This window comes from Solanum verrucosum, unplaced genomic scaffold (assembly GCF_900185275.1).
Source record: "Solanum verrucosum unplaced genomic scaffold, falcon-dt-bn FXZP01000060.1, whole genome shotgun sequence".
NCBI classification, from domain to species: domain Eukaryota; kingdom Viridiplantae; phylum Streptophyta; class Magnoliopsida; order Solanales; family Solanaceae; genus Solanum; species Solanum verrucosum.
Window position 1 is genome coordinate 3877796 of NW_026020129.1, and position 27311 is coordinate 3905106.

The window sequence follows — 27311 nt, forward strand, 5'->3', positions numbered from 1 at the left end:
ACGGGTGCCAGTCACCTCTGGGGGTATTTTGGAATGTGACATTTTCTTGCATTCATCATGTCATATTTTAAATCCTCCTGGATGTCTAAGCCATGCCAAGTCTGCTGATTGTTTTTCTATCTTGTAAATCTGCAGGGAAGAAGTGCAGACTCCCTATCCCTATATTTTGGCGAGGATTTAGCTTGATGCCCCTTTGAGCAAGGTTAGAGATACATATGTTATAATATTTCTTGCTGTATTATCACTTATCAGTCATCTGGTAAGTCTCTGCAAAAGAAAAAAACTACAGTAGTTTGGCTGTTTAACAAACACTCTTGGTAATATAGCTATTCCAGTAGTGTTTATCAGTGATACAATCTTTTGTGTTGTACTTAGTAGTTCAACTTTGTACATAAATAATAGTTTTGGGAATTTGTACTTTCTAGGATGAAATATTTTTTGTTTGAATACTGGTTTCCTTTTATCCACAATGAAGTCACTTGTACAATTTGCATCACCTATTCCTCCTGGCAGGAATGTTACCTGTGTGGGAGACTCACAAGTCACAAACAAAGAAACAATTACAAATACTAATTGTTACGAATATCCAGATACGGAATGTGAGCAATTTTGTGCTAGTCTTCTCCTATTCCCTTCTCACACCGATTGATCAGTATTGGACATCCCCCAACTGTTAAACATATATCCATATAATATTGAACCTCTTAATTTACCTTTCTTTTCCAAAATTATTTTCTCTGTTCTCCTTTGCGTTTTTTCTTTTCTTTCTTTTTTTTTTAAAAAAAAAAATCTCAATTTCAGCCTCTTCTTCCTTCATTTAGTTAGGGATATCTCAATTTCTAATCTCACTAAATCATTCTCTCGTCTCCGGTTTCTTTTTTATTTTGTCTCCGGTTTCTTTTTTATTTTGGTTATTGTTCATTAGCATTGTTAGCTTTAAATGATGTTGTTAATGAGAGTCGTCGTATGAAGGCGAAATGATAAAAAAAAACCTATTTCAAGAAAAGCCTCTCGATATTGCCTGAACCTGAACTCGCATTAGCCATAGCTTTTCCATGGATTCTCTCTTAATAAACTCTCCTTGTACAACCTTGCATCCTTCTAATAATATTTTAATCACAATCTAATTCCTATTTAACTGAAATTTACTTTAAAAAAAAAAAGAAGAAAAGGCTGAAATTGAGAAATTTAAAAGAAAAAACAGAAAAAAAAAAAAGAAGCAGAGGAGAAAGAATGGGAGACCAAGAAAATAACTTTGGAGAATAAGAGTAAAATAAAAGTGTTAATATTATATTTTAGTGGGTTAGGTCAAGTGGGCGGGTTATTAAATGGTTTAAATGGATATATGTTTATTTCTTAAAATTTTAGTTAGAAATAAAAATTCCACATCAGCAAATTTTAATAAAAAAAACAATTAAATAGGTTGAGTGACTTTCTATGCAAAGATCTCATAGTTGAATGACTTTTGAGTTGAAAATCAAAGTTAAGTGACTTTCTGTGAAAAAAGTTAATAGTTGAGTGACCATCAAAGATAATAACTCTCACATAAATTCCAAATCTCGCTGTCTTTCACACGTTCCCATTCACTTTCTTTCTTGAAGCGCAAAAAGACCTCCAAGATTCTTGGCTGCTAGAGGCACACCACCACATTTTTTCACAATCTCCTTTCCGATAGCCACAAGGTTGGGATTTATTTCTTCTTGGTATCCAAATGCACGTTGCATGAACAACAACCAACAGTTTTCTTGAGACAGATTTGACAATTCGTATGGTTGCAATGATCCCATAATTAATCCAACCTTTTCAAGACGAGTAGTGGTTAGAACAAAAGCACCACTTGCTCCAACCTTCAAGACTTGTCTTAAATTAGCCCACTTATGTTGATCTTCATTCCAAACATCATCTAAGACAAGCAAGTATCTTTTTTCAATCCATTCAGCAACTCCTGCAGCTTCTTTTGAAGTGGAGCCTAGTCCATCTCACCAAGTAGTGGCCTTCCTTCAATAGATTCTACAATTGCCTTTATCAACCTCTTCTCATCAAAATCATCTGAGACACAAATCCATATTTTGGGATAGAAATGCTCAGTTACTCTTTGATCATTGAAGACCATTTGGGCTAGTGTCGTCTTTCCTAGCCCCCCCATACCAACTATTGGGAGGACTGAAAGTTCTTGGGCAGCGCTAACGTTGTTTATCAGGATTTTCACTATCTCATCTTCCTCTGTCCCTTCTATAAACTTGTGGTTCAGTTAAAACAAAACCTAGTCCAAGCAATATTGACAACACGAGAATATTGTTACATTCAAGTTCATTAGGAGTCAGCAGAAAATAGAGAATAAATTTTGCACCCCTTAAAGAAATATGAATGAATTTGAAGAGCAGGAGACATGAGAAAATCATGCTGAGTTCCACTTGGCAAAGTGAAAAATGCATTAAGTACTCCTGTATGGAATTCACAATTTTGTATTTGTCATTTTCAAATCCTATAAACATCTATGATATATATCTATCATCAAATGTAATGAAGGGTTAGACACTTGAGAGAAACAGTTAGAGAAAATCTTTGAAACTTGCCCTCACCCCGAACACACACATGAATTTGATAATTTTCAAAAAACGAATATAAACAAAGTTGTTGTAAATTGTAATACTAATATAAGATGAGCATCTGTTTCCCGTCTAGCAGTTTGTCTCTCAATAATCTTTTCGTGGAAATGAAAATCCATTATTTCCTTAGCAATTGCATCTAGTTTCTCCATCATCTCTTTCATCCTTTTCCCAATCTTATGACGGAAGGTGATAATCTCAGGATGACAACGTCCTAATCGAGACTGCCTGAGTCTTGCTGCCTCATTTTTACATTCGTCCAATATGTCATCAATTTTATACGCAGCAGCATTGAGTTTATGTAACCAGTTTTTAATTGCCCTGTCCTTGAGTTGGCTTCTCCTGAGCATCTTCAAGCACAGCTTGGATTGTAGAAGACCTGCTCGAAAGATTTTCAAACTCATTTTCAAAACCGAAAAGCAATGAAAGTTCCCCTTCAAGGGAAGAAGTGATATTTTCAATCACAATTTGAAGGAAAGCTTCTGCCATATATATGTCATCTAGAGTGGAATTGTAACACAAATTGCTGATGAGTAAACAATGAGTTTCAAGTTAATGCTTTGTGTATGAATTACTTGTAACAATAAAAATTTTATGCAAATCGTGTGAAGAGAGTAATTATTTTTTAATGTGTGTCAAGAAACACCAAATGAGGGGAACACTGTAATGTTTAAAATCAATTCCTTTGAAGCTACCATCGGTAAATCAATTATGTTTAAGCTATTATCGGTAATTTTTAAACTTTGTTTAGTAGTTAACACACTTCCAATAAAGTCACAAATGACTAATTTGAGACAAATATCAATACAGACTTACGATAATGATAAAAAAAATCATAAAAATTAGATCGGTGAAGTCTAATAGAGAAAAAAACACACAAAAAATAGAAGAAAATACAACATACGCATCATTCGTAAGACTTTATTCATATTGATTATACATAGAAAATAAATATAGAATCAATAAGTTATCCATATTAGGAATTCGGAAGATACAAGTTTAAAGAGGAAAAACAAAAGGCACAGACCATGAGAGGGAAGTAATTGCACTGACAAATCCTATAATTTGCAAATTATGTATAACAAAGTATGCATCATATTTTTCTCCAGAATAAGATAATACTTATTTCTGATAAAAGTAGAGACAAAATTTACCAGCGATGCTTGACATCATATTAATTCAGCCCAAAAGTTTAAATTTGTTGTCTGATTTTATAGCTATTTCTTTTATAATAATAACATATCTCGTGAAATTCGTGTAGGGTGTGCACATACCTGTCACGCCCCGAGCCTACACCCTGGACGTGGCCGGCACTTGAAGACCATTGCTGGCCCCAAGCGAACCTTTGGCCTGGCTTCTTAACTCAGCGGAAACCTAACTCAATTGAATAACTCTATGCAATGCAAGGACATAAAACAACCTAACTGATAAAATCTGGCCAAAAGGCAACTCGAGTCTCAAAATAGAATATTTACATATATGCATAGATGAGAGACTCAAAACTAACTGACTGACTATCTATGAAGCCTCTAAAATACTGAGATGGATGTTGGGACAGACCCCGCAACATCCTAATAAAACAAAACTAAGCGAACAAAATATCTGAGTCCTCCGGAAAGCAAGGAGGCTCACCACTGACTCTGGAGTGCTCAACTGGATCAACGGCGTGCTGGATGCTGATCCTGGGTACCTGCGTCTGCATCGTCATAAGATGCAGGCCAACTGGCATCAGTACATTGAATGTACGAGTATACGAGCTGGAAACTAAGCAACGAGGCTAGAAGGAGTTCTGGAAGAAACTGAATAGCTTACCTGGCTCAACTCAACTCAACCTGACTGACTCATTTCAATATAATGCAATTTAAAACAAGTGCAATATAAAGAAAAGTTGTTTAAAACCTGCTATAGACTCTGGGTGTATACAAAGATACAATAACTGCTGCAATGTATATAGAAATACAACTGAACTGATGTATATAAAAATACATATAACTGCTGTGTATAAAAGATACAATAACTGTTGTGTACAAAAGATGCAATAACTGTTGTGTATAAAAGATACAATAACTGCTGTGGGAGTTTCTCTAACCAACAACTATCACATAAGAGCTATAGTGATGATACAACGATCGACCTCACGTTGCCAGAGCATCCTATACCCGGCCAAAGGTATAAGACCTGAACTGCCTAATGGATCCGCTAGTCTATCTGGAAAAGGATTCATCTATAAAGTATGATCCTTTTTTACCCATGGTGGCTAACATGGTTCTATGGGGGCTGTGGGTTCCTTGAACGCTCCCCCAATTCGGTGCTCGATACTACTCCCAAAAATGTACTGGCTCTCATGTTTTTAAAACATATTTATTCTTGCTAATTTGAGATAATTACTCAAAAACTTAGCTCAAAGGCTATCTTGGAAATCTCAGTTTCCTCTATTGCTTCATTTAGAAAGCGATTACTCTTTTCTGAAAAACTAGCTCGAAGGCTCTTTGGAGATCTCAGTTCCAAAGTTTGTTTAAATGTAAAAACATTTCTTTAAAACTTCTTTGGGAATACTTAGTTCCCTAATAGCTTTTGAGAAGTGAACTCAACTCTTGACTCTTGACTTAACTCGAAACTCTTGACTTAACTTGAAACTCTTTACTCTTTACTCAACTCTTTACTCGAAACTTGAGCCTTAAAAATGAAGTTAAAACATTCAATAAAGACTCTTGAACAACTTTAAAGACTTGCTTTGACTCACCTCTTTAACTTCTAGGCTTAACTTCACTTGACTTAGAAACTAACTCTCCTTGAATTGGAATTATGGATTCAAGGTGTTTGATCACATGTTATGGACGAGTTCTTGACGTTTAGACGTACCTTGGAGTGTTGGAAACAACTAGGAAACATAGGTACAATACCAAGGAGCATACATGAAAGAGTGGGGAAAGAATGGGAAAGGTTAGCGTCCTTGGCGCTCTGAGAGGCGCGGGGCGCCAGCCCTACAACTTCAGAAGGGGCCTACTGGCGCTCTGCTAGGCGCGCCGCCCCAAGGGCTGGACTTCAGAGTCCCTCTTAGGGCTCGCTGGCAGGCGCGACGCCCCACCCCTTTTCCCCGAAAACTCGACTTTTCTTCCTCCTTTTTCCAACTCTAAACCTTCTAAACCTCAAAGGTTCCAGCCCCAAACACTTAGAATCATTAAAACCCTCATCATACAATATATTCAACTCAAAAACACAACCGGAAACATGTCCCAAATCAACATGGAACTTCAACAACAACATCAACAACACAACCAACAACTTCAACAACACAACCAATCTTTTCTCGAAAATAAAACGAGTTTGGCGTGTGGGGGAAAAAACCAACCCAACACTATGTGTTGTGTCGTAATTTAACTATCTTTAGAAATATCACTTTTTGAAATGTTCTAAGCATAAAATAATTTGAAAAATACTTAGAAAGAGTCGTCACTTAATTTTTTTAAAGAAATTAAGAAAACTTGTAATTTTCAAAAATTTAAACAAAAGAAATCATTTGAAAATACCAAAGAGGGTTCGAGGTTCAATTTACACTTCGAGAAGGGTTTAAGCATTCAAAGTGCCCGCTAACATACGGTTGACTTGTGACTTGACCAAAACATATTTTGACTAATTTTTAGGAAAATGATGATTTAGCGTAAAAATAATAACTTACAATATATTTGATGAACTTTGAGAAAATAACTAAATAAATGACACATTTTTTATTTATTTATTTATTTTATTATTTTAGAGAAAACGGACCCAAAAATGAAAACATTTAAATTAGATTGCAAGTGATTAGAATATTAATAAAACTAGATTAATTAGAATTTATTTAATTCATTTTGAAATAACAATTTAAACCAATTTAATAAATTAAAGCGTGAGCATCATTTTAAATTAATTGACTGACCCTTTTTGAGAAAATGACCAAATAAGTATTTTATTTTAATTAATTGAAAAGGCTTTTTAAAAGTTTATTTGGGAGAGACCTTAACTTGAAAACAATTTTAAACAAACTAAAAGTGTGTTAAGTAAAAAACATTAAATAACGTTCTTTATAAGAACAAAGAGTTTTAATTCAATTAATGATATAAGATCTTATTAGTAAAATAAATGAACACAAAATAAAAAATAAAAAATATTAAAAGTAAACCAACATAACAAAAATAACTCATCTTTCGGGGAATCTGATTAAGTTATTTAAAGTTAGAGTTAAATAAGATTAGTCAACACATAATCAAATCATTAGAAGAGTAAGAGAGATAATGAAATTGGGCCCCTTCTTGGGCCAATTTCGCTATATTTTTAAGCTTTAATTCAATTCCCGTTTTTGGTATACAGTTGATGTATATCAGTGTATATCGGCATGTATATCAGCCATTTTCATGTATTTCTTGCTTCCAAACACCTGTATTTCGCCTCAGCTCTGCATTTTCACACTTTTCGACCTGTATATGAGTGTATACCGATGTATATCAATGTATACAGGCTGTATCTCAGCCTGTTTTCAGCTTTCTGAGACTTTTGTGTCTGCGTACTGTTTTGTGGAAGCTTCCGAAACTCGAACAAAGATGAAGGCCGACTCAATAATGGATCTTAACTCAACGAAATGCAGGGATGGAGTCCCAAGTGGACTCAGATAAATTTACATACAAAAAAAAAAGAAGAGGAAAACAAATTAGTATCACTCTAATTAATCAACTACGCATGTTTGATAATTTGACTTCCCAAATCAGTAACAACACTTCCAGGTGAATTGAAAATCACTTTACAAGATTGACACTCAAGTGACTAAATACAACAAATTGCCTCCGTGATTTGGCATTAATATTTTAACAAGGTTAAGAGAAGAACATGATTCAGTACACTCAAGTAATTCCTAAGGCTACTATTAATGTATATGAAGTTCAGATCAAATTATTTTTGATAATGTATGAGGGTACTGTATCAATTTTTATGAGGGAAATGAAACTAGATACACACTGACAAGACATGACTGGAAAATAACAATACAACTTCTAGTATTCAAGTAATCTTAAACCTTCGCAACACTGTAGCACAATAAGAGAAGAACTCAAACCAATTGTCTGCTTTCGAACACCCAGTAACAAGTAAATGCTTAATTTAAAGTAAAACGAGGCAACACTCATTGAACAAAACCTTTCTAATGCTTAGAAAAACTACAAACCATGAAGAGATGTAGAATCATTTACTCTTGTACATCTAGAAGAGGCAGCAACAGACCCATGTAACACCGAAACGAAGTCGAACACTTTGAGTATGAACAAACCGGTAAATAAACTAGTGAGGTATAACAAGAATTTGCATAATTTGTTAATATGAAGGAATATGATTTTAACATTTTTTACAAATTTTGGCGAAAGGAGTGGGAGAAGGGATAAACATGATTCATCAATTTCTAGGGCATCGATCTAACAACAATATAATAATACGACTAAAAAAGAGATAGAGAAAGCTACTGATCTAAGCTAAATAGAAAACTAAGGAGATGAACACTTCAGGAGGTCTGGTTTTTTTTTTTTTTTGAAATAGAGAAAACAACATTACAGTAGCTAAATAAAGGAAACCAGCGATGCTAAAAGACAGCGGAAACAAGAATATACAGATTCAATGACATCAAAGCAAGCATACGAGAAGGAAAATAGCAAAGCGCTTTCAAACAGAGGAGTAGAGGAGCAATGATACTAAATACATAACACAAAATTAAATCAATATAAAGACTCAATCATAGTAATCGACTAAGAATAATGCATCATATCAGCATATCACTAACTCGGCACATGACAACAGACTCGGAAAATATCACATCAAAATAAATGAATAGACGAGAATACTATGAAGGAGGAAACATTACCTTTTTTTCGGGCAGCGACTGAGACAACGTGCAGGGGGCAACTTTCCACGACTCTTCTACCACACTAGTGCGGACTCGAGCAGCCAAAAGAAAATGAATAAAAAACGAAACCAACTGACCTTTTGTATGCTATTTTCGTATGTGAAATCTTGCCCTCAAAATCCAATCTTTTTTTTTCTCTATCAATTTCCACCCCGCTCTTCTAGTGATTAACAAGGAACTATTTATAGAAAGGGAAATATGGTTCACGACTTTTGGGGGGAAAACGGGTGAAGAACGAATATGAATAGGGGCCAATTCGGAATTCCCCACAAATTCTCAAATTCAAATTCTTTACCAGGACTAGAGAACAGTTGGGTTTGGTACGAAATTTCTTCCAAAATCCCAGAAAATCTGGATGAGGCAGCAGCGTGGACGGCTTCGATCAAATCCACCGCCCTTGCGCTCGACGTGGCGCCATCTCGTAGCCACAAGGTCGATTGGACACGGCTGGCAGGGCTGGAACGAGTTGGTGAGGGCAGAGGAGGGAGACACGGAAAGTTGTTGGTTCCGTGAACTCTGCTGTGCGATTTGACTCTGTTTGGTGCCGTTGCTGCTACTGTTTGAGTTACCGTGTATTTTGACGCCATGTTCACGCCAATTGCTCGTTGCTTTGATGTTGCTGCTGCTTTGTTGTTGAAATTGAAAGGGAAAAAAAGGGGATGGGGCCGGGTCGGGGGAATTGGGTCGGTTTGGAATTGTTGTTTGGATATGTTGTATGTGTATTTTGAATTGGAATTGTGGGCTGGAATATAGTTGTTGTATTGTTGTTGGGCTGGAAATTATTTGTTGTATAGGAAATTGGAATTGGGCCTTTAGGAAGTGGCCCAAAATTATTCTTAAAAAAATGGGATAAGCAATTGACTAAAAATTGTCATTAAATAATGGATTTCAATTATTGCCGAATAGAATTTAATTGGTGAATTCGGTTAAAATTTAAACAAGACGAGTTAATACAAATTAATTAATGAGCTTCTTAATCTTAACGAAATAAAAAATAATTAACTTAATTATAAACTAATTAATTCAATTACAAAACTAACTCAAAATTATAACTATAACTTAAAGTAAATTAATAAAATATTTAACTAAAATGTAAAATCTTTTGTGATGATTTTCAAATATTTATAAAATAACGTGATTGCAAAAATATACATATTTATTATAAAAAAAAAATGATAAAATTACTTTAAACATAGCTTGAAAGTATTTTGAATTTCATAAAACTCATTAATTCAAAATTATAACCATCCCTAATATTTAAAATATAAAATCTTTTTTGAGACGATTTTCGAATAATCGTAAAATATACTAATTATATACATAATTATGTAAAACATATATATTATCTAAAAATTATGAAAAGTGACAAAACTATTTAAAAATCTTGCAAACTATATTATTACTTTTTGGAAATTTTATAAAACTAATTATTTTAAATCGTTTGAAATTGGAGAAGCTCAAAATGATTAATTTATATTGTGGAGGGTCAAAATTGGGTGTCAACACTATGAACTCACATACCTAGTAGGGATCACCCCCGTATCCGAATATAGACCAAAATGCAAATTTTGAAAAGTTGCAGGTGCAACCCACGGTTGCCATCCACGGACCGTAGGTCAGACCACGGCCCGTGTTGGTGGTCCGTGGTTCACCACTGCAACCCCTCCCAGACCCAGCTCAGAAATTTGGCTAAGTCCCGACTCACGGACAGACCCACGGTCCGTGGTCTGTGTCCGTGGATTAGGACCTTCTTTACCCAGCCTCTGACACGAACTATGATCGACCAGCACGGACCGTCATTCGATCCACGGTCCATAGGTCTGACCGTAGATGAGAGTCAGCAGCCAGTTAGCTGAAAATTGTTGATGGATCAACTTCAGATGGTCATAACTTTTAGCACAAAAATAATTGTGTGTCCTATGACCTATGATATGATAGATAATTGAATCCTCTTTCCAACGCCGCCGAGCTTTCTAAATTCCGACCTCCGAGTAAAAAGTTATGCTCGTTTTAGTGAAGCCCTGTCGGGCAGACTCGATCGACGGACCCAATCTACGGACCGTCGATTGAATGACGGCCCGTCAGTCCAATCCGTCGATCACTCCGACAGCAATTAAGTCAGGGGTCTTTTGGTCTTTTCCTATTTCATTTAACCCCTAAGATACGTCGTTTAAACCCTAAATCATGAGGTTTTAGTCAGTTTAAGCCTAGAAACATAACTAGTACTTACCTTAGTCAAAATCATTAATCAAAACTTAGAAAATTAGAATCAAGAAATGAGAAAAAGGTCAAGAACCCTAGTTCAAGAACGCAACAAAGTTCCATCAGTTCCAGCCCCGAAATCGAAAGATTTCTCCGTGGAATTCGTCACCAGGTTTGTGGGATTTCACTAGTGGGTTCCTTTCGCCCATTAGGTCCCTAGAATTCAGTCAGATTCTTGATTCCATGACTATGAACAGACCTAGGGTTTCTAGAATTACAGTAGATCATCATGAACTAGTTATTTAAATGTTCCAAATCAGATTATCATGTTATTGCTCAGTTTATCGCATGAATTTCAGAACCCTAGCTATGTATTTCTTTAGTTCTTGAATTACATATACTAGGTCAGATATTTCAGTATTCAGTTTTACATGCCTCAGTTTATGAATGCATCATTATCAGATTAATTGTTGCATTCTCAGTTTGCATGTTCAGTTTCGAGCTATCCAGTATTTACAGAAATTCAGTCATAACCAATTAACTACTTAATTCATTGGGAGTAGCATAATATCGAGTTGGACTAGGGTTCAGCGTACCCATATAGTCCAAGAACTACGAGCCACGTAGGTGTAAGTCCCCTCTGTGGGCAACATCAGTTTAGTGATCACGCCAGCATGCCTCTATACCTCTGGCAGGGTATATTGGGTCCTCTCGATGGGGCGTATACATCGGACTCCACATTTAGCTCATGTGGTTTTATGTCGGTTATTAGTAGCTCCCACAGTTCAGTCAGATTCTATTGCATTGACCATTTATCAGTATATTCAGTATTCAGTCTCAGCATGTTATAAATTAGCCATTGCATTCAGTTAGCTCAGCATTCAGTATCTATATCATGTTCATATTATTTCATTGCTTTATTGCTTTGTTCAGTTATATGTTATTTCAGCTTTACTCTATCCTGCATGCTCAATACCTTTCAAGTACTGACGCATACGTGCGCTACATCTTCTCATGATGTAGGTTCAGGTTCTCAGCATCCAGATCACGCTTAGATCGGTTCCCGATCTTCAGTTCAGCAGCAGCAGTGGTGAGTCCTCATTCTTCGAGGACTAGTGACATGTTTACCTTTATCGCTTTTAGTCTTTAGTTTCAGTTTTGCTAGATCTAGTTGGGGCATGTCCCAACATTTCTAGTCAGTTTAGAGGCTTATTTCAGACATAGTTAGATTCATTTAGTATTGAGTTAATAACTTCTTTGTATTAAACTCATCAGTTTTCATATATCTCAGTTATAATATATGGGTATTCCCCATCTCTTCAGTTTATTTATGATTTAGCTTCCGCATCAGTTTATTATCTTTAGTATGCTCATGATCATGCCAGCAGGGTTAGCTTGGGATCACTTGTGGTCCTAGGTCCCGTGTCCGCGTCTCGGGGGTAGTTCGGGCGTTGTTGACACCTAATTTTGACCCTCCCCGATAATAATTAATTTCCGAGTTTCTTAAATTCCAAACAACTTGAATTAATTAACTTTATAAAATTCAAAATATTTTTCAAGTTAAATAGTTTTGTCACTTTTTATACTTTTTAAGTAATATGTATGTTTTATATATTTTTGTATATAATTAGTATATATTTTATAAATATTTCAAAAATCATCTCAAAAAGATTTTAATTTTAGTAAGTATGTTATTAAATTATTTTTGTTTAAATTATGGTTTTAATTTTGAGTCATTTAAGTTTAATTGAGTTTGTTATTTTATTTCGTTAAGATTAAGAAGCTCATAAATTAATTATATTAAATCTTCATATTTAGATTTTTAGCCGAATTTGCTAATCAAATTCAATTTGGTTACATTTTAAATTCATTTGGTCATAATTGCAATCTAATGACCAATTTATTAATTCAAGATTTGACCATTTTGATCCTACCTTTAAACCCACTTAAATGACCAATTTTGGCCCTTTTTCTTTAATTTTCAGCAGGCTCAATCCTCATTCTCTTATTCCCAGGCTCAATTTCCTTCTAATTTCCAATTCAATGAACTCTAGCCTACCCCTTAGCTCCTGTTATACCCCATTTTAACCAGGTCAAAATAGTGTACAACATTTTGGAGATTTCTAAAGTTAATTGACTGAGTCAAGAAGTCGCCACCTAATTATTACGGTGAATTAGGACACCTAAATTGATTAAAGTCATGTCTAAAGTTAACTTCATTTTAAGGTCTACTAAATTTAAGATTCTAGGTAAGGATTCAATTAATCTAAAGGGAAGGGGTTAGGCATCCTTTAAGATCCATTAAAATGGTTAACCGACCGAACTTAAATTTATTAATTAGGCTAAGTGAAAGAGGCAAGAAACAAGTTGAAATGCTAAGTGAATGAATATATATTATCATTTCAGTAACTAAAGTATGAATATTAAAAGTAAAATAATGTTATTGGGACAGAAAATGATGGACTAATCTAAAATATAAAATAAATAAATAAACAATCTGTTAGTTAGGCTTAAATGCATATAAGTGGGTTACTTCTTTTGTTTTTATATAAAAATCTGAAGTTAACTATTTTTATTCAAAATGGTTTGATCTTGTGTGATAAAATTGTGAACCTAATCATATTGATTTTAAACTGTCATCTAGATGTAAATTACTAAGGCATTCAAACAAAGACCCACTTTGTGCACATTCCTGAAACATCACAACAAACCAAACAAATAAGCAAACATAACGGTAAGCAATAGACTAAACAACTAATTAGCTACAATGTGTCATTTTATCTGGACACGTCTCTGAAAATAGAGAATAGGGAAAGGCGAATAGGTATAGTGTCAAAGAAATGTATATGATCGATTCCATGTGAAGGATATGCAAGCTCCATGTTGTAGCGGTGTCGTTGGTTTCAAAACGAGACTCGCCGGCTCAGGTTTTCATGCCAAATAAACATGAGAAAAAGAGTTAGATGAGGAAACCTGGTTCTTGGTACTATATAAAAGATAATAGTTAATCGAAAGTTATATTAATAGCTCTAACAACATGTTGTATTCTCATCTAAACCAAACTAAATATTTCACGTACTTAACACAAATTAAGTATATACAAAGCATGCTCCATAAATATATGTTTAAATGCTGTTATTATATCAAAAATAATAGTCCAAGATCTTTAGTTATGGTAGGTGCACCTTCTCTGCACATTAACATATCTTATTCAAACCAAAGTAGATGAAGGAGAAGAAGAAAACATGTAAGTGAAAAAAGGGAATGGATTTTACCTCTTGTGGAGCAGTGAAGCTGGGGCGTCGGTCAAGGATCCCAAACTCACTATATCACCAAAAAAAAAACGAGCAAAGATGAACAATCTTTGCGAAGGCTAAACTTGTATGAAAGTGTTAGATGCTAGACCACTGTAAGTTCTTGCTTTTAGTGTTATTGTGAGTTTTTCGATCTTATATGGTGGTGTTCTTGTTGTCTCCCCCTTTCATTGAAGATATGAGGTAGTATTTGTAGGAGATGAAACTGGGATTTTGGGTGGGACTTTGAGTTGAGAAAAATGTATTTTGAAATTTGAACGTTGGTCAAGATAATTCAGACTCGAACGTTGGAATTCTGGATGTGCTTGGCAGTATTCACGTGATTGAGATAAGCAAACGAAAAATGAAGACAAAAATCAAACACGAGAATGGAATGAACAACTTCTGTACAAAGACTGATAAGCTTTTGTTTTGCTGAAAATAGAAGGAAACGTGGGAATGAGCTGTTGTTTGAGAATTTTGAATTAGGGTTTAGGGTGTGAAGGGTATTTTTGGATTATTGATAAATTATATGGGCTGGCTGATTATTTGGGTTAATGGATAGATGGGCTGCTCGTTTGTATAGCCAAATAGGCTGAATTGTTGAAATATTGTGGGCCTTTTCCTTCTTCAAATTAATTCTTTTGAGCTTCTAACCAGTATAAATACATTATGTAAAAATTTTAGTAAGGACGAAACTTGAAATAAAGTAACGACAATCTATTTTAAAAAGACGACGATAAAGTAATAATCGTAAAGTTACTTAAAAATATATAATTTTGGAATAGTGAAAATGATAATAGAAAGATGATAAAATAGTAAAATTTAAAGTAATATAGATAATAACAATAGTGATAAATGGAAAATAACAGGGAATTATAAAGTATTCGACTTATTACCAATTTAGAAGCTTAACGAAATAAATTAGAAGAAAGGAGGGACAAAATTTGTTGTCAACAGCTCCAACCCGACCCATTTCCTTTTCCTCTCACAATAGAAACATCAGCAGCCACACGCGACAGATGCGTTTTCCTCCAAGGCGTGAACGACGACGCTCAACGTTAACAGCAGACCGGCGTGCCTCCAACAGCGTCACTTCTGTCAATGATTCCAACGCCAATTCTAGTCGATTTCAAGCAGCAAATACACGGAAAAGCAACGGAGATAGATGGAAAAGCAGCAGTCAGGCGGTACTCTGCTTTCCCTTGGCTTTTTCTTCAGACGTCCATTTCCAATTTGTACCTGCAGCAGAGCACCAAGCAGCGTCTCAGTCCTTGTAGCCACGAGATTACTCCACGTCGGCACTCAAGGAAGAGAGATCGATCGAGTCCGTCCATCCTCCCCTTTCCTCTTCCAGCAATGGACGAAATTTCAGAAAGGGTGTCTCCCCTTTAATGGAAAGGATTTCAAATTTGAATTTAGGAATGGGCCTTGAACCCGAATTTTCGTACCCTTTTCCCCCATTTTCCGAACCCTAGCTTCCCTTCTATATAATTGCTTTTATTCATTGTAAAAGGGTTTTTTTTTTTTGGAGCTGGGAAAATTTGGTGTTAGGAAAATAGTTTAGAGAAATTTGAGTCCATTTAAGAAAAAATACATACAAATACATAGGTTCGGAGGAATTGCATCTTGGTGGAAAAAGATCGTTTCTACTCAGCTCGCCTGTCCTAGTTCCTGCTCGAAACAAGGTAATGCTCCTCCCCGATAACACTCTCTTTCTCCTTTCCACTTTGATTTGTGATGTTGAAGAACCTCTATTCTGGGGTTGGTTTGTTACTGTGCATCTTTGAGTTTGTAGTGCTTATGTGACACATATGTTTAGATGATTCCATGAGTTAGTTAGTGTCAACTTAAGTCTTTTGTCGTTCTGTAGCTAAAGTTGGCGTTTCTCCGCCACTCTATTCAAATTTGTTTCATGGCTTTTTCTTTTCGAATCTACCGTTGGATATGGTCATAAATCTGTGATAAGCTTTAATTTTTGACGTCACATTCCTCATTCTTCCTTCTCGAGTCGGATGAATGAATCAATATGTCAAGATTCGAGTTATTGTTCGTTTTAAGTCCTTTAGTTGTGTGTTCTGATCATATTCATTGGCATATATGCTTTGCTGATTTGAAATTCGTACTCTCATGTGTCTCTTTGGAATTTGATCTGGATGTTGCCTTATATGCGTGTGAGAGTTTGGTGAATATAGCTCGTAGGTGACCGATTGGTCAAGTTTCATATTTATCTGAGTTGAAGTTTTTCCATGTAATAGTGGTGTCCTGTTCCCGTATGTATTTACTAAGCACGAGTTATTTTTCTTTTCATTTCTTTGGATAGCTTATGTTGACCGAATTTTTATCTCAGAGGGATTATGACCTTAAGGTTTGAGTTTTAATTCATCCTCGTTCATATTTAAACATATGTCTCGATGTAAAACTTGTATTGAAACCTACTGTATTGTTCTATTATTTATGCCTGTCCTCTTTCTTCACTCGAAATTCTGAAAAATGCCAAGAATCCATCTCTTATTCATGTCTAAAATTTCTGCAAACATTAGTTTATTTTGTTAACCTCATACACTAATTTGTTCATATCCAAAATACTTAAGTCTATCCCCTTAATACATATGCATGTTGCTGCCTTTTCTTAGTGGTATGAAACGATGATTTTGTATTTTGTCATTTTGTGGACTGCTATATGTTAGGAGGGAAACTTATTTTTGAAGGTGGTGGTCTACTTTACTGTAAACTAGTATTAGTCTTACTCTTTGCTTCTTGAATTTAGTTCTTTCGGCATCCGTATATGATATTCCATATTGCATTTTAGACTTAATAATATCGACTTCAATAGTCTCCCCCATTTTAATTGATAATTGCCTCCTTGTCATTATCTTTGCCTAGGTGATTATGTCACAAGTCACTCCATTTGACCACTTTTAGTTTAATTGTTTATTTATTATCATCTTTTGTGTTTGATCTTTTCACGTGAGGTTGGTTCAATTCCAAGTAAAGGTTCTCCTTAAGTGTCACATGCATTCTTTAGCTCATTTTATATAATATTGGCAGTGTGAACTATTCACATATGTATACTGCTTCTTCTTTTTTACGTGTTTTGACTTTATCGTATAAGTTTGAGTATGCTTCCTTTCTAATTTCCATCTTGTTTTGTTCTTTTCTATGTATGAACCGGCTTCTCCCGAGTCTATTTTTGACTCCACCCCTACATATCCGAGTTGATTTCCCATCGAGTCAACCCCCTTTCGAGCTAAAGAATTGACAAACAGGTCCCGAAGTTGAAAGAAGCAACAAATCGAGAAATTGAAAATTTGGGCCAAAGGCCCATTCTTAATTCAAAAAATTGTATTTTGGGCCTAAGCCCACTTATTAGCTATTTTATGTTAGTTTAGGACAGGTACAAAGGACTCAAATGGGCCGAAGGCCCAAAATGAAAATGGGCCCAAATACTGGCCCAGGCGGACAGGCAAACCAGATTTGGGCCCAAATCTCTCTCCTTCTTTATTTTATTATGTTCCCTTACTTGCTAATATTTGCCATTAGTCTTAAGGTTAACCATTCAAATCCTCGAGAGACGTTCATTTTGATTTAACAATTTAACTAAATCGGTCATCTCTTAACAAAACTTAAAGAATAAGTTTACAAAATATTTCGCTTAGATAATATTTCATAATTCTATTTTTCTCCCTTTAAATGGTCCTAACTAACAAAATAGTTCAATTTTGAAAGTCAAGCTAAGTTAAAATTATTTTAGCCAAATAAATTAGTTGTTGGATAACCGCATTAGCGGATATTCTAAGTTCTTTAAAAACTTTCCTAGAATATTAATAGGAACCTCGAACCCCCTTAATAGTTTTCAATAGATTTACTGTTTTAGACTTTTGAAAACAATAGTTTTCTTGATTTTTTCTTAAAAATTAAGTGGCGACTCTAAACCAGTCAAAATATATTTTCCTTATAAAACAGGCGTGACAGAATCCTCTGAAGCCACTGATTGTTAAAGATTTCAGATTGGGGTGTGGTTTGAGGGCTTCAAGCACTTTAACTTCTTCTGATTCATATCTATGCGTTCCATTCCAAATCATGCTTAATGAATGCAGATTCATTTTTGTAGATAAGTTGGCTTCTTTTGCCTCCGTTTCCCTCTTCACTCTCTCAAGATCTGTGATTGAAATTGCACCACGGAGGTTTAAATTTCTTAGTTCACCAAGTTGATAACCTTTCCTCTAGCCCACTACAAAGCAATCTAGAGTCTTAAGGCATGCCAAAGATCCTATCCTTGGTGGTGTACAAGTCAATTTATTGCAACCATCAAGTAAAAGATTTCGGAGACTACCAAGTTTACATGTTTCTTTTGGCAAACAAGAAAGAGAGTAGCAATTATGTAGATCAAGAGTCTGCAGATTCTGAAGCTTGCATAACTTCTTTGGAAGACTACAAATATGAAAATTGTCAGACAAGTCCAGGTATCTTAAATGTCCTAGATCTCCAATGGAAGACGGTAACGACTCAAAGTGTAATTTACTTAGATTAAGCACCCTCAACGAGACAAACTTTTGCAAGAGATGAAGAGGTTTAAAAGGCACCAATTCAGCAAAACCAATAGGCATTCTATGTGAGTAAAATCCTTTAATTAATTCACGGATATTGCTGCTTGATGTGCTTGCCGAAAACTGAGATGTAGCCAAATCATGGATGAGATCATGCATCTTGAAATAAGTATTACCATATCTAACTTCAATCTCTTGGAAAAAAGACCTCAAGTATAATTCTCTCCATACTTCATTACCTACATCCTCTAGCTCCAAGTTTCTTCTCGATAAAAGAAAGCCATGTGCCATCCAGAGAGAGATTACCTTCTTTTTTTTCCATTTTGGTGTCCTTTGGGAATACTGCACAATATGCAAAGCATTGTCTCAAATCAAGTGGAAGATGATGATAACTAAGCCTTAAGACAGGCAAAATAGACCTTTCCTCTTGAGGTAAATTCCAAATATCGTTGTCTCTCACATGTTCCCATTCTCTTTCTTCTCTCTTGAAGCGCAAAATACCTCCAAGAGTCTTGGCTGCTAGAGGCACACCACCACTTTTTTTCACAATCTCCTTTCCGATAGCTACAAGGTTGGGATTTATTTCTTCTTGGTGTCCAAATGCACGTTGCATGAACAACAACCAACAATCTGCTTGAGACAAATTTGACAACTGGAATGGTTGCAAAGTTCCCATAATTGATCCAACCTTTTCAAGGCGAGTAGTGGTTAAAACAGAAGCACCACTTGCTCCAACCTTCAAGACTTGTCTTAAATTAGCCCACTTATCTTGATCTTCATTCCAAACATCATCTATGACAAGCAAGTATCTTTTTCCATTCAGTAACTCTTGAAGCTTCATTTGAAGTGGAGCCAAGCCCATGTCACCAAGTGACATTCTTTCAATAAATTCTACAATTTCCTTTATCAACCTCTTCTCATTAAAATCTTCCGAGACACAAATCCATATTTTGGGATGGAAATGCTCAGTTACTCTCTTATCATTGAAGACCATTTGTGCAAGAGTCGTCTTTCCTAGTCCTCCCATACCAACTATTGGGAGGACTGAAAGTTGTTGGGCATCACTAACATTGTTTATCAGGATTTTCACTATCTCATCTTCCTCTTTATCTCTTCCATAAACTTGTGGTTCAGTTAAAACAGAACCTGGTCAAAGGTAATTACAAGATTTTAATTTTTTATGTTATATGTTTAAAGTAATTTACAAAATATGCACATGAGGAAAAGGGGAGAATGCTGGAGATGAGCCAAGTCCGTAAAGGAATTATAAGGATAACAAAGAGTAATAAGCTTTTTTTTCCCTTTCTACCATAATGTGTGAATATATGATTAATGTTTATTAAATTTAGATAAAATGGTCTGATATACTCCTCAATTTTTTCATATAGAGTTGATATGCCCGTCGTTATAAAGTAAATCACATACATCCCTATCGTTATAAAAGGAGTTAATATCTCAAAAGGTCTCTCAACTTTAGGAATTTATCTAGTATACTCATTGAACTTTATTTTGTATAAAAAAAATCACTTAACTTAGTTATTTGTATCAATAAAATCACTCAATCATAGTATCATTAAAAAAAATTACACCATAAATATTCTTTTTTGAAATTACGTTCATGATTAAACTACTAAATAAATGACTCAAAATTACTATTTCATTATAAAATAATATAAAATTAAAAATAAAAGATAAATTTAACAAACTTGAACCTAAAATTCTTCAAGCTGGCGTCATTCACACAAACAAGAAATTGATTAAACCATCGCAGCAAAGTGTTGTTATACCGTCAAATGAAGCAGTAGTAATTTATCACATGAAATTGATAAATTATTGAAATTGATTAAACTATCAGATCAAGTGGTAGGCATCATTTCTATGAAGCAGTATTAATTTATCAAATGAAACTGATGAAATTATCTATTAATATTTTATTTTGTAATAAAGTAGTAATTTAAGCTATTTATTTATTATTTTAATTGTGATCAGATATTAAAAATTATTTTATTTTATTTTTTAATGATAAATTTGATTGAGTTATTTTATTGACATACATGTTTAAGGTGAGTGATTTAATTGATATAAAGACCTAAGTTGAATGATTTTATTGATACAAAATAAAGTTCAATGACTTTACTAGATAAATTCCTAAAGTTGGATGACCTTTTAAGATATTAACTCGTTATAAAAGTGACTCACACATACCTTTTTATCTAACATTAATGAAAAAAATAATTTAAATTTATTTTTGTGATTTTTAATTTTAAGAAAATTCATGTAGGGTATATATGATCCTTTTCGCACAATTTTTTTTTTTTTTTGACTTCTTTGATTATCATTATTTGAGTTTCTTATTCTCTCTTTTTTTTTCTTTCATTCTTTAAGAAGTAAAAATATTAGAAATAAAAAAACGTGTGAATGGAAAAAAATAAAAATAGCAAAATATTGTTAAAAAATTGGGGAATATACGATAAATTTTACAAAAAAAATTCTGAATTCAATTTCAAGTTGTATATCAGAATTCTCAAGAATTTGAAAAACAACAAGTTCAATTGTATTTATAGACAAATACAATTCCTATTTTCAAGTATTATTCCACTTTGAAAACAAAAGTTTTTTTTTTTTTTTTTCAAATTTCACAATTAAACATGATCAACGCCTCAAGTAGTTTTTATTGTGAAATTTGAAAAAGTTATTTCAGCCATATTTCATTGTGAAATTTGAAAAAATTAGTTTTTATTTTCAAAGTGCAAAATGATATTTGAAAATTAGAGTTATTTTTCTACCAAGAATACAACTAGGAGTTGTTTTGGAGTTTTTGTGATTATTTGGAGTGAAAAGTGAAAACACATTTTGTTATTTTTCAAATTCTTGAAAATTATGCAACTCCAAAACTTTGTGACCAGACATATTTTTCAAAGTTCAACTCCCCCAAAAGTAAAACTATTTCATGAACAAACTCTCCTTAATAACCTCAAGAGATGGGGAGGGTGGGGAGGTTAATCTCTATTGAATATATATTTAAGGGAAAAAACTTATCCAACTCTTGGTATATTTTCTGCTTGTTCAATGTTGCAGGCATATATTCATTTTAAAAACTTAATTCTTTGTTCTGATAATCTCTATAGGTATCATAGGATGTGGAGTAGGTAAATATCACATCAAGTAACTAAATAACTTATCTTTTACATTTAATTGAATTATATATTAGGTGCTTTGATTTTTTCCAAAGCAATATATTACAACTTAATTTTCTCTTCTTTCAATGTCCTCTATAAAAATATGAGATTCCTAATATTAATGGATCTTACGCGACACAAATATATATTAGGTGAGTGTCAGTACGGACACCAAATACCAAAAAAAAACTCTAACATCTGTGTTTTGTGCATGATTATGTTAGAACATAATTCAAGTATCTTTTTTAGCCCAATTTACAACAAATATATCTTTATTTATCTACTTTTACTGCAACATCATTTATACATAAAGAAAGTCACATAGTTTATGATCAAGTAAACTTAATATTGTTGGTTGAACCAATAGTTATTGCTATAAAAATAATTGAATTTAGTATGAAGCTATGATGATTAGATTATCAAATAATTGACAATATTCACATCAACTTTTATGTTTTCCTCCCTTTTTATTAACAGTTTAAATTTAAATTGTAGCTTGAGATTTACTCTTTAACAATTTTTCTAAATAGGCAATCTCAAGATCATAACTTAATTTGTGTTTCTCTCTTTTATTACATAATTTATTAGAATATTTATCAAATAATATATTAATTATTCAAAAATATATTTAATCTTCTCTCATAACCACGCAAACAAGTACACTAAGTAGGATTTCCTAAGCTTTTCTCATTTATAAAATTACTTAGTAATCATTGAGTAGCCCTGTATTGAATTCACAATTTTTGTTTGTCATTTTCAAATGACATACTCTCTTTATTTCAAATTAATTGAATTGTTGAGACATTTTTCATTTTTCAAATTAACTTAATTGTTCAGTTTTTCAAGACTACTTTTAGAGTGTTCTTCCAATTTTACCCTTCATTAGTTTGTATTGGAACTAGTGATTAATTAATAATTAGTGAATTTAATCATAAATTTAACAATAATTAATAAGGGTAAAAATAGAAAGTTATGTCTAATTTAGTTAATTTAATCATAAATTTAACAATAATTAATAAGGGTAAAAATAGAAAGTTATGTCTAATTTAATTAATTTAATCATAAATTTAACAATAATTAATAAGGGTAAAAATAGAAAGTTATGTCTAATTTATGTCTTAATCTTCTTTTCTTAAAGAGTGTGAAACACCTCAACAATTCAACTAATTTGAAATGCAGGGAGTAATACATAAATATGTCATTTAACTTTGCTTCAATTTATATTTGCCCTCCAACTTTGAGTTTTGCACAAGTAGACACTTAATCTTTTATAAAGTTGAACAAATAGACACACACGTTCTGCGTGACATCCTACATGGCAATTTGGGTTTTATGTGGTGTCATATGTGTATTATGTCATGTAAGACTCATGTGTCTATTTATTCAATTCTATACAAGTTCAAGTATCATATATTACTATAAGTGGGAACAAAAAAAAAGTTAAAAGTTGAATTATGATTTTACCCCTATTATAAATTTAAATATTATAAAGCATTTAATTATTTAATTTAAATATTAAATTGTATCATTTTAATTAATATGTTAATGACTTTTGCACTTCCTTAGATTAATTCCTAATTAAAATATCTAATTTAATACATATTTATCATCTATAATTTATATGTATATAATAATAAATTAATAATAATAATAATAATAATAATAATAATCCAAAAATCTCTTCATAAAATGTATAATTAATTAAATATTAAATTATTAAACAATAAACTGACCATAGTATACTAATTAATACTAATGATATTATCATCATATGAAAAGACAATGCTGTCATTGTAATTACTACCGGTTTAAAACTAAAAGAAGAGGAAGGATTGATATTAATTCATTCATATGATAATATCATTCATTTTTGGTCTTTTCAAATTCCCTGGATTAATGGTGGAAAAATATTATCTTTATAGAATTTATATAAAAAGGCCTAAGTTCTTGACATTACTATTAATGTTATATACATAGATGATTCTCACTTGATTTAGCCTTTTTCATATTTTTTTGTAAGCTGTGCACTATAATTTTTTCCCATGAGGCAATCATTGCTCTTTTGATTTGGTTTACTTAGTTAGCCAGCAACATTTGCATCATATAGGTAAGCATCATACTTCATTTATCTAGAGATCGTATGAAAAATATTTATGTCACTACTTTTACTTATTGATTTGGATGAACATATTTCTAAACTTTTTATTGCTGTTTCTTTTTCTTACTCGACGAAAATGTTAAAATTCAGTGGTGACCTTTTGAATTACTATAAGTTGCATCTACTAGCTTTAAATTATAATTTATTATACAGTCTACCTACTAACTATATTTAGATGCTCAAATTTACAGGTTTGGACAATCATTTTCCATATATGGAATAATCAAGTCATTCAAATAGGTTCATTGTCAATCAATTTCAACTTGCACTTTAAATGACTATGCTAAATTCTACAAATATTTATAACACCTTAAATCTCTTCAATCACCCCACATTTGTTGTATTATTTCAACCATATCAAATTATATATATGCTCTTAAATTTGGCAATTTAAGGTTGAGTGAGTTCATGTAATGACCCGAAAGGTCATTTTGGTAAGTTTTCGTGGAAATGACTATTTTGCCCTTTCGGTAGTTGCCCCGAGTCCCATGTTTTGTGGTTGTAAAGTTGGTTTGAGGAAAAGTTGGTAAAAAGTTGAGTTTTTGAGAAGTTGAATTTTTATGAGTTAAAGTTGGTTAAAAAGTGCTTTTTCGAGTCAGTTGGAGTTTCGGGACTCGGATCGGATTTTCGTCAATTCCGACAGTTTTAGAATGTCGAAACGGATCTGTGTGAAGTTACGGAGTTGAAACGAAGAATTGAGGTTGTTCATGATGTGGTACTAGTGATATATGGAAGCGGAGAAATTTGAGTTGTCAACTGTTTCACCTAATCGGGTCAGAAGGTTGATGTTGCATTCTCGATTGAGAAATCAAGTGGTTGCTACTATGAACGCTTGAGTTAAGCATTAATTATAAGGAAAGTTATAGTGGTGGATCGAGTGAATCGATCCTGTCTTGTTTCTAGGACAAGGTACGACCCTTTGATGGTCATGATTATATTGGGAACTAATGACTTCATGATGAGTCAAAAGAAATGGGCAACAATAAGCCATGGATGAAGAAAGTTTTAACAAGTATACTCATGTAAAGGCAATTAAGGATTTTAGCGAGAAGGTACGATTAAAAAGGAATCGGGTTGATTTTTTCAAGATGTGGGTTGGCAAGGTAAGGGATGATTAGTTGTATCAACTTTTTAGCCATTGGAAAGACTTTTGCATGGTTTGAGTTATAGCAGTTAAATACTTGTGATTGTAGAAGAGTTCGATGAAGTTTCATTTGAGAAGTTTGACTTAAGGTAAAAGGTAATATGCGGTGGATGTTTGGCCAAGAAACTATAATGATAAATGATTTACGGGAAGAACAAGAGTCTTGCGCGATGGATATAAGTTAAGAAATGTGAAGGAATAAGACATCACGTGTAGATCCTTAGTTTGAAGTTGAGGATTGTGTAAATTTCTTTTTTTATGTTAGATATGACAATGCAATGTGGACTGGTTCAGCACAAATGTATGATGTGTCATCTACTTTCTGAACACTTGGTATTGGTGTTGGTGGTAAACGTTGATGTATGAGGAATTCTGCAGTTTTTGAGTTGGTTTGAATTGTTCAGCTTATGGTAGGTGGCTTACAAGTGTCCAACCGGAAGGACTTATAGCTCTACATGGTTATTGAGGATTTTGAACTAGGTTGATAACTCTATTTATGGAATTATCCAGACTGTTGTAAAGCATTACATAGATCCTTGATGGTAAATAGAGGTTGTGTGCTCATAGTATACAGAATTATTGGAGTGACCAAGAACTGCTTCAAGTTTCGGCATGAGATATACGATGGTTTGAATAATAGTTGAAGCTGGGTAAGTAAAGGATCGCGTGTAATCGATATTGGTCGTGATTCAATAGTTCTATTTCAATGAAAAAGTACTATGACATTTGGAACTTGGATTATTAGCGATTGGGTGAGACCCATATCAATCGTGGAATGCTTCAATGGAAGGAGGAAGGACCATAATTCAAAATTTTGGAAGCAACGATGTGTTTCTAAGAATGACTGGATACTAGTGGCCGTCTGAGGGTAAAGTAACTGGCCGGTGTGACTATGATGTTCTAGTAGTATTGATATTGTTGGCCTTAATGGATTATTGTAAAAAGTATGAGAAAATGGATAAATTGAGTATGTCTATGATTGTTATGAGGCCGGACTGGCTGATTGTGAAGTTAGACGAATGGAAAGGTGTGTTATGGACATCGTGGAAGGGATATCTTGGGTTGTTCAATTTCGGTTCTGTATATTCTTATGTGACCACCTACCTCATTTCAGACATGGTTTTGGATTATGATTCTCTGTCTAAGCTCAGACGTGTTTTTACTTTTGTGGGTGGATTTCTAGTGGTGAATCGGATGGACCGATTCATGCTCTCTTGGCAGAATAGAATACTTGTGTGGGTTGGCCGATTCAGAGATAGTGGGTTCGATGTGGTATTGGGGTGGTGGAAGGTTTGCGGAAGTTCTACAAGTGTCATCTTGCTTTTGGAAAGGTATAGAGAGGCTACCGTATGTGGCTACAGTTTTTGGCTATTTTGGTATTTATCTTGCCCCTGTATGCATGGTTCAGCTAGGCGTGGTTCGATGTTTTGGTGGCCCGTGGGCCTAGTTCTTCCGTTGCTGGAGTTGTCTACAATTACAGAACCTACTTCAGTGTTTTGGTGGCATCCTTAGAGGTTTTATATGCTTGGATGGGTCGATCATCAGTTGGATACTTGATCATTTCTATCTGTGGGTTAGATAACCGTGATTATTCCAAGATGGGTGCTCGATGGATATGCATCAGATTAGTATGACTCAGACTTGTGGAAATGTGGTAATGAGAATGGAATTTTTTTTTCTAGAGTCGGTGATGGTTCGTGTGTTGTGAGAGCTTGGTGACTGATTTAGGTTCATCCTTGATTTTTTTTGTGGTTATTGATTCCGAAATTTCTCTCGTGGTTACATGATTAGGGGTTTGTCATGGTAAATATGTTGTGGTTTTGAGATCTTAGATTCAGATTCAATCTATGAGTTAGTCGGTGGTTTGAAATAACCCTTTGAGGGTTAAGTTGTCAAGATTGATTTGGGCACTAGACTCGACATGAGCACAACTTTTCACCCTCAGACTGACAGTCAGTCTGAGAGGACTATTCAGGTGTGGAGGACATGCTTCGGGCTTGCGTGATCGACTTTGGTACTAGATGGGATCAGCACTTGCCATTAGCAGAGTTCGCCGACAATAACAGTTATCATTCTAGCATTGGGATGGCACCTTTTGAGGCACTGTATGGTAGGCGGTGTAGATCACCTATTGGATGGTTTGATTCAGCGGAGGTGGACTCCCTTGGTACTGATATTCTTAGAGAGGATATGGAGCGTGTTCATGTGATTCAGAGTAGGCTCTTGACTGCCCAGAGTAGGCAGAAGAGC

The 27311-nt window shown here is 33.9% G+C and overlaps 1 protein-coding gene, 1 long non-coding RNA gene and 1 pseudogene across 2 annotated transcripts in view; 1 reads left to right on the plus strand and 2 right to left on the minus strand.

The window, feature by feature from the left end:
• Window positions 1–27311, minus strand: part of LOC125826369 (putative disease resistance protein RGA1) — a 188488-nt gene that overhangs the window by 98295 nt on the left and 62882 nt on the right. Inside the window, exon 2 of the mRNA XM_049505675.1 lies at window positions 19317–19726. Within this exon, the coding sequence (XP_049361632.1) occupies window positions 19317–19726 (410 nt within the window). The remainder of the gene's footprint in view (window positions 1–19316; window positions 19727–27311) is intronic.
• Window positions 1611–19268, plus strand: LOC125827001 (uncharacterized). Its single transcript, XR_007442959.1, has 2 exons — window positions 1611–1682; window positions 19152–19268. It is a non-coding gene; the product is annotated as an uncharacterized LOC125827001 (long non-coding RNA).
• Window positions 1937–3098, minus strand: LOC125826999 (disease resistance protein RGA2-like; annotated as a pseudogene).